Source organism: Ananas comosus, linkage group 24, assembly GCF_001540865.1.
Source record: "Ananas comosus cultivar F153 linkage group 24, ASM154086v1, whole genome shotgun sequence".
NCBI classification, from domain to species: domain Eukaryota; kingdom Viridiplantae; phylum Streptophyta; class Magnoliopsida; order Poales; family Bromeliaceae; genus Ananas; species Ananas comosus.
The window spans coordinates 338,923-352,524 of NC_033644.1; the positions used below are offsets into that span (position 1 = coordinate 338,923).

A 13,602-nucleotide genomic window follows, 5' to 3' on the forward strand; every position below is an offset into this window, starting at 1 on the left:
CGAGGGGCGTATTTCAAAATGTTCCATAGTTGAGGAGTCTCCTTGCATTTTTATCATCTATATATATATTATCAAAATATTATTATATCAATGGGATTTTTTTTTTAGTGTCCAAATAAAAATTAGGGTAAACTTCAAATACCACTTTCGTGTTTTCGCACTTTCTCACCTTTGTATCCTATTGTTTAAAGTGTATCAAGTTAATACCCTGTGGTTTCATTTTTCTTTTTTCGTCAGCTTCTCCGTTAATATTTTGTTAAATTATATATAAAAAATTTCAGATTCCCATCTAGTTTATCGAATATTCACTTTAGTATCCTTTAGTTTTAACTTTGTTATTGATTTAATAAAAAATAATTAGTGAAATGAATAATAAAAAGAAAAAAAATAAAACCACAGGGTAATAAATTAATACACATTAAATTATAATGTACTCAAGTGAGAAGGTGTGAAACGACGAGGTGGTATTTGAAGTTTTCCCTATAAAAATTAAGCTCAAATGTGGTTCGGTCTCGATCCGAACCTTCTAGGACCAACCAAACCCTAATCGACCCAAGTCGTCGTCTCGTTCGATCGATCCCTCCTCGATCGTTCACTCCCCCTCCCCTTCCTCCTCTTCCCGAAATTCTCCCCAATATCTCCTCGATTCATCTCTCGCTCGACGCATCGCGATCGGTAATTGCTTTTCTCTTCTCCTTTTATCCGATTTTTTTGGATTTTTTTGGTGGTAATTTAGTGGATCTAATCGGTTCCTTTTTTTTCCCCCTATTTTTTTCTTTGTAAAAATGAGTTCTTTTCCCCAGTGTGGTTGGAAAGTGTCGTTTTTTGATGGATTTTGGAATTTTTCGGGGATTGAAGTGGAAATTTGTGAGTTTCTTTGCTTGTTTATGGTTGAAATTATCGAATACTATGTTTAATCTTCATTACTTGAAACAGTTTTTCGAACTGATAATGTGAAACATAAGTGAATGTTTATGCTATTGATTCAAGAACGAGTTTTGAGCTCATTTTTGTTTGTGTAGGGTCAGAGAAAAATTTGGATTGGTTTGGAGTTGTTTTTATTATGTTTTGAGCAAAACTTAGGCCATTGTGATAACATGCACTGCGAATCTTGAGTGATACATTGACTTGCTTACTAGTTAATTTGTGTATGATTTGCTTCATAAAGTTGCTTTACAAACTTATTCTTGCATTTTTCTTTCTGTGTGTTCCTTAATTGGTTTGCCCGTGCAGGTGTTTAATCGCAACCTCACGTTTGTTGCTGCAAACTATTAGAGGTCAGGAAGAATCTTCTTTTCCCTTTTTTTTCCCCCCTGATTCTTTTACTCTTTTTATTGGATTCTTTTCTTGTGCTTGAAATTATTGAATATTCAGTATAATTCTCATTTCTTGATGAAATATTTTAGACCGGCAATGCGAATCACAAGTGGAATTAATTTATTCTTAGGAACTTTTATATAAAATTTGATTGACGAACGAGTTTTGAGCCATTTTTCTGTGTACTATATGATCAACAAATCTAAGGCTGCTTCATGTGGAAATGATGTGTTCTTTCATAGTTCAAGAAGAATCATTTTAGTTACTATGTGGACAGAAACCAAACATATTGGGACTATTTTGGACTCTTGAGAAAAGATTTAGACCATTTTGATGGCATGCAAGATGAATCTTCAGTGACACATTTACTTGTTAAACTGAACATTTTGAGACCATTTTGAAGTCTTCAGCAAAGGTTTGGACCATTTTGATGACATGCAAGATGATTCTTTACTGATACATTTACTTGTTAATATTCATAAACGAAACATACTGGGTCAGTTTCGGAGTCTTGAACAAAATTTGGACCATTTTGATGGCATGCAAGGCGAATCTTTATTAATACATTTACTTGTTAGTGCTCGCAAAAGGTACATATTGGGAAACAGTACATATTGGGACAATTTTGGAGTCTTGAGCAAAGATCTTACCATTTTGATGGCATGCAAGACGATTCATTGGTGATACATTCACTTGTTAATGGCATTGGCACCCGATTTATTGAGTTTTAATTTGTTGATTACCTTATCTTGGTGTTTGTTGAATATTTTCGTATAATTGCTTCATTGAGTTCTTCTACAACATTTTTGTTGAACTGTTGATTTCCTTTATTAAATTGTTCATATGTCGCTATTTTTATCATATTTAGCGTTTTCTCACGATCAATACCTTATTAGTGAAATACTTATTGTTAATGGCACTGACACTTGAATGCAGTGATTAACATGGGTTTTAAATCTTTTAATTGTCTTATCTTGTTTGGTGATTATTTTCATATATGACTCATCTTGATATTAAGATGGCAGATGCTTTTCACTGTTATTATCAACATATTTTTCCTTGTTCCTTACTAGCCAATTAAATTTAATATTTAATTATTTTTTAAAATCTAGATTTTATTTGCAATCTCAGGGTCGTCGAATTCCAGTTCCTTATAGTTTCTCGCTATATAGCAATTCAGTGCTTCGCCTGTAATCTTTGATGATTTTTTAGTTTTAAGAAGAAGAGATTTATATTGTGATGTGAAGCTGGAATTACAAATGAGTAGACCAAATACTCGCAACAAGAACAAAAGACAGCGAGCAGAAGATAGTGAAAATCTTTCCTCTGAGATCCTCAGGTATTCTTCTTTTCGCCTTATTTTAGCTAATTACTTGGTAACCAATTAACCATGATCCAACTCTCCTATGCTAACATTTTTTCTATTTAACAGGAAAATACATTCAACTGGTCAGATCACAAATAGTGATATACGCCAACTTTACTCAGTGTGGAGGCCTCTTTGCCAGGGTTGCCGTGTGAACTCCAAAGAAAACCCCAATTGTTTTTGTGGGCTTGTTCCACCACCTAATGGGACCCGTAAAGCCGGCTTGTGGCAGAAGATGCCAGATATTATACATTCTCTCGGTCCAAACCCTAATGAGGATCTTCGTGTTTTGACAGATACACCTGCTGGGCTGACTAACCTGGGTGCAACCTGCTATGCTAATAGCATACTTCAATGCCTATATATGAATACTTCATTCAGAAATGGCATATTCTCTCTTGAACCGGATCTTTTAAAGCAACATCCGGTTTTAGATCAGCTCGCCAAATTATTCGCACAGCTGCACTCTAGTAAAATGGCTTTTATTGACTCGGCTCCGTTTGTTAAGACTTTGGAGCTGGACAATGGTGTTCAGCAGGATAGCCATGAATTCCTCACCTTATTTTTGTCTCTTCTCGAACGATCTTTAACTCATTCTATGGTTGATGGTGCTAAAAGTATTGTGCAAGATCTCTTTCGCGGGAGAGTGTCACACGTGACCCGGTAAGAGACAGGGTCTGTACCCAGTTGAACAAAAGCTTCTTGATATAGTTGTAAACTGGATTAGTAGTTATGTCTCTTCTTATATCAGCAAAGCAATATGAATCATGTCTCTTAAGCTGTTACATTCCTGTTTTATGTTATATTATATTTAATTAAAAATGCCAAAATCCGATTCTACGCATCTTGACATGCCATTAATTGTGATGGATATCAAAACTGTAAAACTGTGGCAAAAAGAAGCAGCTAGGTTGTTTTTTTTCAGCAGCAAGTGAAAACATACAAGTGAATACAATACACCTTTTGCCTGCAGCCATCTATATTTACATTTAAAATATTACTTTATCTATATGGCTAAGCATTTCCTACTTGCTCTAGTCTTCAAAATATTTTAACCATCTATATCTCGTTTCAAAGTGGTCCGATCAATGTGGTGGCAGCATGAAATGATATTTGCACATGGAATCTGTTTGTATGAATGATTTTGTGTTATACGACTTGTCCATATCTGCACATAGTTTTTTAAGCAGATGGAGTATGAATGGTTTGTATGAAATGTTTTCGGCAACAAATATTTATTACGTAATGATGCGCTAGTTTGACTAATAGCATCTTTTGTTTGCATCTTGTCTCTTTTTCCTTTAAAATTTGGACAACTTAGTGTTGTAAAACTTGCATAATAACTGATTCTTTTGAGATCTATATATTTACTCCCAAGGTGCTCAGTGTGTGGAAAAGAGTCCGATGCATCTTCAAAAATGGAGGACTTTTATGAACTTGAGCTGAATATCAAGGATTTAAACAGTTTGGATGAAAGTTTAGATGATTACCTCAGCGTGGAAGAACTACGTGGAGAAAATCAATATTTCTGTGAGTCATGTGGAAAAAGGGTTGATGCTACCCGTTGCATAAAACTGCGCTCACTTCCGTCTGTACTAAATTTTCAACTGAAGCGTTATGTTTTCCTTCCGAAGGTACTCTTTTATAGAAAAGTTATCTTATTTTCTAAGTTCTCATTTATTATCTTGGTTTCCTATGGAAAATTAAAGTTTCCTGATCGTTCGTTTTACTATTGTCTTCGCAGACGACAACAAAGAAAAAGATAACCTCAGCATTTAGTTTTCCTAGGCAACTAAGTATGGGAAACCGTTTATCTGACCAGTCTGATAGTTTAATATATGAGCTTTCAGCCATTCTCATCCACAAGGGTACTGCTGTTAATAGTGGTCATTACGTGGCGCATATTAAGGATGAAAATAGTGGCAAGTGGTGGGAATTTGATGATGAGCATGTCTCGGAACTTTCCCTCAACCCAGCTAATAAATCTGGGCTGAGGGCTTCTTCTGGGGATTCTGTTTCTAATGGTTTTGATCACGAAGAGACATTTTCGTCAACTGATGCTTATATGTTGATGTACAGTCGAATCAACACAGCTGCCAGTGCCAACTTAAATGTAAAGAATAGTTCTCTTCCACTTCATTTTTCAAAGGAAATCGAAGAAATGAATGAGTCATATGAGAGTGCTTGTAAGGAATACCAAGATAAGAAAGACCGAGAAGTGGCTTGCATAACAGAAAGACGCCAAGAAGTGAAATCTATTCTATCTGAAGCTCCTGTTCATCCATACGAGGATTCATATTTCTGGATCTCCACAGATTGGCTTCGCCAGTGGGCAGATAATATTACTGCTCCCCTGTAAGTTCTATTGTTAATTTTCTTTCTAGTTATATTTTTTTTCCCCATTTGAGTGTCCTTCTGATGGTAAATAAATGGAGTTATATCACTATAAGATAGGAGGCCAGAAATTTGGTATTTCGAGCATTAAACTTGTACATTCAGCATGTTTGTCAGTGGTTGTGGTGATTGAATTCTAGGCTACTTGATAATTGTTGCTGTTTGGTGGAGGATTAGTCCATATGTTCCTTTCAACGCGTACGGTCATTATTTTTGCAAAGCAGCTGAGATGCTTCTTGGTCTTCTGGATTATGATAGCCAATTTTTTTTTTGCTTCTGCAGCTGTCTTGACAATAGTTCAATCCAGTGTGAACATGGAAAAGTTCCATTTTCAAAGGTTAACTCCATGAAGCGGTTGTCAACTACAGCTTGGCAGATGTTATTGTCTAAGGTTAGAAGCTTATGCTAATTATGCCCAATGAATGCAATATGTGTTTTGGACTTTTTATTCCAAACAAATCTTTCAACCGCTGTAATGTCTGAAATTTAGTCAATTTTCTGATCATGTATTCTTGTATTCCTTTTCTGAACCTACTTTGCTCGAGATTAGAATTCTGTTGCTTCTTCATTTGCTCATGATTTACCCATTACTGGTGTGCTGAGTATAGCAACTATACATGCATATTTTTGGTTGATTATTCTGGTCTATATCATCACTCTATCCATATGACTAGTTGACTACCGATTGCTTCATTCTGTGTAATAGTACTGGCTAAAGAATAATGATACAAGAGAAATCCTGTTTTTCTTTTATGTAGTAATGCAACATGTCCATCACACGATAACAATAGGCATGAAATGTACGATGAGACAACCCTTCTTAAGTTCTGTTATTTTGTTAGAGGATTTTACCATACCAGAATTGCTGGTTTCTATTTAGAGAATCCGCTATGATTTATTCTTATTTTCCCAAATTCTACTCAGTTGTGTATTTTGACAAGATGCACTGTTCTTATTGGACAAGCATGAGAGTGCTGTCAGAATCACGGAGTGTTCCACTACAGTAGATTTAAAAGCTTATTCATTGATCATTTTGATCCATGGGGAGTATATAAAAGTGGTCAGGGACTTGGCTAAAATTCAATTCTTAGACGGGCCAAATGTAAAAGTGGTTTACTATCTGTATTTTACGATATAAGTATGTATAGTTAGAGACAAATTAATTTTTGCCGATGCTATAATTACCTAGATTGTACAAGATTTTTCTTTGTGGAAAAAATGCAAATCAATCAGCTTGTTCTTTATATTCAGAAATATGTTAAGATGAAAGAGAAATTATATGAAAAAGGTGTCAAAGATCTGTCGTAGAATGTTGAAGTGATTTGTCCATGAATAGCTAATAATAAAATAAGGAAGCTAAAAATATTATTATTCTTGGACTTGGACCCTAGAAAAGGAAGCTAGCATCCTTCTGTTGTGTTTTTGAATTACAACGGCCTGTATTAGAAACAGTAATGGCGCCTTCAACAAGCATGAGAATTTTGAGTTTTATTTTTTTTTTTTGGAGCTGCTAGACCAGTTCTTTAACACTTTTGCTTTTATACATTTTAAAATCATGTGGACCATAATCTGCCTATTCATGGAGGCCTTTATCAAGGAGATGCTGTTGACGACCTAAGGAGGTTAGCCAAGTAAGAATGTTTCTAATGCATGGCTAAGTCAACTTATTTTGGTGTGCTCCATATTTTAACCACAAGTTAACATTCTAAATCTTCTCTTATTTTTTGTTATTTCTAATTTTGTCTTTTGTGTCTTTGGTCATATCTTTTGTGGGTGAGATTGTTGGATTTTTTATATTGTGTTATTTGTCTTGATTGGTTGAATTATTCTTTTGATGGTTGATGACCGATATTTACTAATCTCATTCCTGTTGGTCATTTTCGTGTACATCTTTAAAAAACCAGTATGGAGGGGGGCCTTCACTAAGCAGCGATGATTATTGCGTCGAGTGTCTAAATAATGAGGCCAAAACTGCAGTATGTGCGGATGACTACCGTGATAGAAAAGCTTCTTTAAAGCAGCTAGCAGAAGCAGCTCTTGCCGGAAACAGTCTGGAAGGTCCTTCATATATGGTTTCTAGGAGTTGGTAAGTTGAAGCCAAAACATTTACAAACTCATATTTCTGTCTTGTGATTATTTGATAATTTTGGTAAGTTGGTAAGTTTGCTTTTCTATCAGTGAATTATATGTGGGGATAGCATCAGCTAAAGAAATTTGTGAAGGCTATCTCATCTCCTTTACAGATTATTTTTCTGGCACAGTCTAATTTTTCCGTATTTTTTTAAAATTTAGCCAAACTCCATGTAGATTAGACTCTCTAGGCTTGTTAGACGGAAAGTATTTAATTTGGAGCTTTCACTTGAGCTCAAAGTCTCATGTTAACTCTTTGGATCACGTGTAGCTCTTTGGTATCCAATTTTGATTGATTTTCAATTTTTTTCCATATGACTCTTGTCTGCCAGTGTATGCCCTAATATATACTTGGGCCTAATTGGTGTTTGCAATCAAAATAAAGTTTACAGCACACAGCTAAATGGATGCCCTATAATTTTGAAATTAGGGTGAAATGCACGAGTGGTCCTTGTACTTTGCAAAGACTTTGTTACTTCAATGTTTTGGTTGCTGAAATTTCCCTTGTATTTCAATTGCATCCCAGGCCCCTCTTTACATTCCAAAATATCCAGTTTCTGTGTGGCCACGTGCTCAGCGCAAGAACCTTTTCAATAAAATGAGATTTTTTACCTTTATGTGATTTTTTTTTTTTTTGCCTACCCCCTTTTCCCCTTTTAGGTTGCTACAATGGTTGCGCAGAAAAAATACCGATCACCCTAGCGATGCTGATGCTGGACCTACAGCATCTCTTAGATGTCCACATGGAAATCTTCTTCCAGAGAATGCTCCAGGGGCAAAGCGGTTATTGGTACCTGAGGTTCTATGGCTTTTTCTCTTTGAGACCATCAGTTCGACAAAGTCCGATGTCTTGACCTTTCCTTCTGACTCAGAGACATGCAAAATTTGTAGTCAGGAGTTAACTGAAGTTGCAAGCATGGAGGATAGCCTCAGGTAGTAAAGAAACACAAGTAGTAAAATTTTTGGTTAGAACATATTTGACATTACGTTAAGTGTAGCGCATTTTTGATATTTGTACCTGAACTTTGAAAATTTTGGTTTTAGTACCTAACCTTTCTTCTTCTTCTTCTTCTTCTTCTTCTTCAGTACATGCCTTCCAGAACTTCATGTTGTTTAAATAGGAAAAGGGGGGAAAAACTTAACAGTCCTTTTACCCGATGTTTTAAAATTTGGATCAAACTAGCTCATTGGATCGCTCGAACCAAGGACTTAAGTGCCTATCGGCATGGGCCGTGCTTACTGTGCTGACAAGATATCAGCACGATACGACCCTCATGCTGATGTCACCATTCAAAACCATCTTTTTTTTCGAAAGCAGCAAATAGTTACAACAACAAAATGCAAAAGATATGATAAAGTTATATAATAATTAATTAGAATATATTGATGCCAAAGAAGATAAACATTGCATGCCATTGCGTGTCGGCACATAGATTTTTTTTTTTTGAATAGCATGTGTTCTCACGGCATGGCAAGCATTGTACCATACCGTGCCAGTAGATGCCCGGCACGTTCCTATGCCACGACATGTAAATCCTTGGGTCTGACTATGACCCAATGTCTAAGCCGGTTTGGTTCAACCTATAAAACCGAACTAGTTTAATACCTGTAGACCGACGGTTCAACCAATGAACCGGTGAAATGGTCCTTGTTTTATAAGAACCGGCTAGATTTCTCTTAATTTTGTTTTTCAATAGTTTATTAGAAATATGCATTAGTATTTTAACAATATGTACTCTGGATACATTTTTAATTGTATATGATATAAAAATATTTTAAAACTAATGTAGAATACTATACATTAGATACATTTTTTTTTATATAAGTATAAAAAAAATAATAATTAAATGTTGTCATGTTGATTTGGTTGAACCGTTGGCTGACCAGCAACCCGTGACTCAACAACATTTTTGGGTCGTGAACAGTTCCTGGTTTTAAAACACTGCTCCTAGGTTTTCTATGGAACACTGGGCAACAATTGGAATATTCTCTTAGTTGGCGGAGTATTTTTTTTTTTTTGAGAGATCTTGTTAAGTTCAAAGATTTTGGTTAAGAGCAAGTGAAATTTAAGTGCTGAAAGAGCTAGGTGCTGAAATAAAAAACTTTTAAAGTTCAGGTATCTATTCCGAAATCCGCTACTGTTCAGGTAGTGTCTGCCTTGCTTTTACTGAAATATTTAGCTTGACCGAAATAACCCCTTAGGTTCTAAACAGATTATACATAACTTAATTTTGCAGAGCAACCAAACTTAAGCAGAGGCAGAATCATGAAAAGTTGATTGCAGGGAAAAGCTTTGCACTTAATCCTGGCGATAAGTACTTCTTGGTCCCTTCTTCGTGGCTATCGAAATGGAGAGCCTATGTGACAACAACTGGAAAGAATATTTCTTCTTCGCCTGAACCTGAAAATCTGGAAGCAATTGTAGATTCGCTTATCTGTCAGAAGGTGAGTTTTGCTTGTTTTTCTAGCTATTTCTTCAATCTTCTTGGAATACTCAGTTGAATAAAATTTATTGTCCTTGCTGTGGTAATCGTTTCTGCTATCATTAAGAAATGGTGCTAGACATTACGATTCACGTGCTTCCTGTTTACGTCCATTTTATTTGTGCTTCTCAGCGGGCATGATTCCTTAAGAAAGGCAAAAGCTCTTCTATTGTCAATTAAATACTTAGTACTTCGATCCGTGACACCATTTTGCTTTCTTGACATAAAGCATGTGCCCGAGTCTTATTTGTGTCAATTATGTATCCATATGCCCAGCATTCGCGGTTGATAGAAAGGCCTCTTGAGCTAGTTTGCAAGCGTGGAGTCATCACCCAGAAGCCGTCAACTGTAAGTGGACTCTTCATCTTTGCTTTCTTTGTAACTATGTCTCTTAATTAGTGATTGAATGAAAGTTGATTTTACTCTGTCGTGTTATCTGCTGACTATTGGAAAATAAAGGCAGTTTCAGTATCCTGCTTATCTTTTCTGTTGCTTCATTGTCAAGGGAACTTCATTGCGGGGCTTAAACTTCTATTCTTAATCTTAACTTATTTTTCTTTCAGAAGGTGATAAACTTTGTCCATTAGTGCAATTTCCGTTTCTGTATAGGGGTCTCAATTTCCATTTTTGTGTTGGGGGATCTAAATAGTAGCTTCGCATTAGACTACCTTAAAGCCATGCGCGTCGCTTTAGTATTTAAACATTTTAAAGCCATGTGCGTTGCTTTAGTATTTAAACATTGTAATATATGGTTGCTAAAGTTGCATGTGAGTTTACTTTTTTTTGCGATTTACAGATGGATGGCCTAACACTCATCTCTGAGAACGATTGGATGCTATTTTCGGAAGATTGGAATGTCATGGATGGAAAAGGCATATCTGCTGAAATTGCTTTTCGCAATAGTTCTGTTAAAAAAGTAGCTGGGTCTTGTGAAGAGATGCCAATTTCAGAGGAAGACTTAAGCCGCTCAGTTGATGAAGCAAATGATGATTTGGAGGCTAGAAGGCCTTACATCAAAACTTATCCTGAGGTAAAAATATTCTGAAAATAAGTAGTGGCATAAACTTCATTGGCAGAAAATCTATCTAATATTTAAAACGAGCAAGGAAGTAGAAGATTATATATGTTCAAATATTTATAGGGTCGCCTATACGTAATAAATCAAAATTCATTTTCATGCTTTGGAGATACTGTTCTGTAGGCTTGTGAAGTTTTCATTATCTTGCTGAATAATACCCAAAGCTAACGCAGAAATCTTCCCAGTTCGAGCTATCCTCTTACTGTTTCCAGATAACACCTCATATATAACATCGATGATGATCGAGTGATTGTTTACTTAATCTTTTGAATTTCCGTGGCAGTTATGTGAAGATTGCATTGGTGAAAGAGAAAGCTGTGAGTTGATGCAGAAGCTCAGCTATAGTAATGAGAATATAAGCATCTATTTTGTGCGTGGAAAAGAAGTGCCAAAATCAATCAGAGAGGCTTCTGCTACTGCTGATATAGATCGCCGCACTTCCAAACGGTCCAGGAAAACGTCATTTGGAAACACAATCAGTTTGACAGTGTCTGCATCTACAACCATCTACCAGTTGAAAATGATGATTTGGGAAGCCTTTGGGGTATGCAGTGTAACTTTTCTGCAGCTCGAGTTATATTCATCAAGAAGATATCAGATCCTTGATTGTAGCTGCAAACATCCATATTTTTCTGTTACTTATATGTGCTTAGTGCCCTTCAGTTGGAATCATTTGTAGGCGTATACTGAAATCTTTAGGAACGAAGAAACTTAGATATATAGAGAGGAAAAACGGTTGAAAACACAGAGAGAGAGAGTGAGAACTAGAAAATTGCATATCTTTAAGCATATGGTTCCATCAAATTCTTCTTTATGTTGTGGCAGCTGTGTCGCTAGCTGGGCACTTGTTTCCTAACTTGATCCTTAATAGTATCTCATACTCAGCAAGAAATAAGTTTATGTTGAAAGGCTCTGTGGGGATCTATACAATTCACTGAACTGTTGTACGGAATTATCTCCCCATAAGCAAATAACATATTATGAACATCTACAGGTCGTTAAGGAGAACCAAAAGCTTCATAAAGGCTCTGTGGAGATTGAAGGTGATTTCGACACTCTTGCAGATAAGAACATCTTCCCTGGAGATGTTCTTTGGGTAACAGATACTGAGATCCACGAAAACCGTGATATAGTAGGTAAGGAGAACAAAAACGCTAGCAGATTATTTACTCGGTTTGCCCAAAATATTTCTTTTCATCTTTCTTTTGCCATAATCTCTGACCTTTTTTTTCAAAAAAAAATGTTTATAGATGAACTCTCGGAGCAAAAGACTAATGCAAACCAAGCTGAAGAAGGCTTCCGTGGAACTCTGTTAACCGCGGATGTCGCAGCGTTAATCTTTAGGGATGCATCCTCTGGCTAATTGTGCTTTTTTTTGCTCCTAATACTTTAAAACTTATCTGATGATTGGTCCGGAAATAGCTTATTCCTGAAGCTGTGTCATATGGAGGTGAGGTGTGATCAGGTGACTTTGTCTCTTATTGTTTTAGATATATATATATATATATATATATATATACAAGTATTGCCTTAACCATCATGTTCATTTTTCCGACTCTCTTTTCTTTTCCATGGCACACTACTGTATAAAATGATAGCAGCAGTCCGTAGTCTCGTCAACTTATGATGTATTTTTCATGCATCAAGCACTATATACGTTTCGAAACATATCTCCACATGTATTCAAGGTTTTGTACATTTTAGTCATTCGACGTCAGGATACTGCGATTTCCTTAAATCTATACATTATATAGTCAATGCAGTAATTTCTTTTCGTTCCTTCTTTTTTGTTTTTTTGTTTCCTTTTCTGTTTACCTGATTGTTTTCTGAATATTCAGTAGGAAAATGCGAGTGATAGTTGCTGCTATTTCATAAAATATTAGAATGTTTTAATACCAATTTACTTCCCCTTTATAATCGACTAACTTGTGCTCTTAACCTTCTTTTTCGTAGGGATACTACAAAAGATGAGAGAGTTTTGGTTACTACCAGGCACGTTCCGGCTCCGGTGGTTCTACTCATCCAGTGTGAAATTTTGCGACCCTACCCTTAATACTTCTCTCCTCTGTTGTTAGCGTTGTCGTTATGCAAAAAGTAAAATGAGAAAAAACGTTAAACAAAAAGAAAAAAAAAAAGAAAAGAAAAAAAAGGAAAGAAGAAAAGAAAAGGATGGAAGGGCTTGTGCTCCCTGCTGTATTTTCTTCTCTTTTTTTTTTTGCCCCCACTGAAGCATTATTATGTACATGAAATCCTACCCTCCTTTTTTTCGCAGCTATAAAAGTATATAGCTTTCATTAGTCATCTGAAGCTTTTTTGAGTGTGTGCTCATGAAAGAGCTTTGCTGGGCAAAAGATAAAAAGACATCATCAAAGGATGCAGGAAAGAGAGAGGTAATTTTTCCAAAGCACACAATTACTTTTAACAGGGAGAGAATGGTATGTGTATTGTACCTGCTATGTTCCTTGGTCACCAAATCATCTGCTACAGGAAAAAAAGGTAACTTTTTTAAGTGTTTCTCTGATGTTTGTGCTGTTATCAATCACACCACCACCCTTTCAAGTATGCAAGGGTATCCTCTTTCTGTGTGGATATATGAGGTGGTAGTTGTAGTAGTGCNGAGAGAGAGAGAGAGAGAGAGAGGAAGAAGAAAACATGTGTTTCTAAAATAGCAATAATAATTGACCTCAGTTGAATTTGGGATTGCGGGGTGGATTGCGTTAGAGAAATATCGTGTTGTGTATGTCGTAAATAATATATCTTTGGATAGTTTAACCGGCAAACAGAGTAAGTATATGTTTTTTTTTTTTTTTTTTTTTTGAGTCCAGTTATAGTAC

General features: G+C 35.9%; 1 protein-coding gene across 6 annotated transcripts; it reads left to right on the plus strand.

Moving 5' to 3' along the window:
• Nucleotides 518-13,282, plus strand: LOC109728584 (ubiquitin carboxyl-terminal hydrolase 26). Of its 6 annotated transcripts, XM_020259015.1 has the most exons (18): nt 518-675; nt 804-867; nt 1,234-1,277; nt 1,908-1,997; nt 2,449-2,656; nt 2,750-3,346; nt 4,062-4,317; nt 4,428-5,038; nt 5,360-5,468; nt 6,982-7,163; nt 7,868-8,140; nt 9,445-9,652; nt 9,967-10,038; nt 10,487-10,720; nt 11,052-11,312; nt 11,763-11,904; nt 12,019-12,218; nt 12,722-13,282. In XM_020259015.1, the coding sequence occupies exons 5-17, from the start codon at nt 2,577-2,579 to the stop codon at nt 12,129-12,131; spliced, it is 3,138 nt and encodes a 1,045-aa protein (XP_020114604.1). In that variant the 5' UTR covers nt 518-675; nt 804-867; nt 1,234-1,277; nt 1,908-1,997; nt 2,449-2,576; the 3' UTR covers nt 12,132-12,218; nt 12,722-13,282. The 6 variants fall into 6 exon arrangements, with proteins under 6 accessions (XP_020114604.1, XP_020114605.1, XP_020114603.1 ...); XM_020259016.1 differs by lacking the exon at nt 1,908-1,997; XM_020259014.1 differs by lacking the exon at nt 804-867.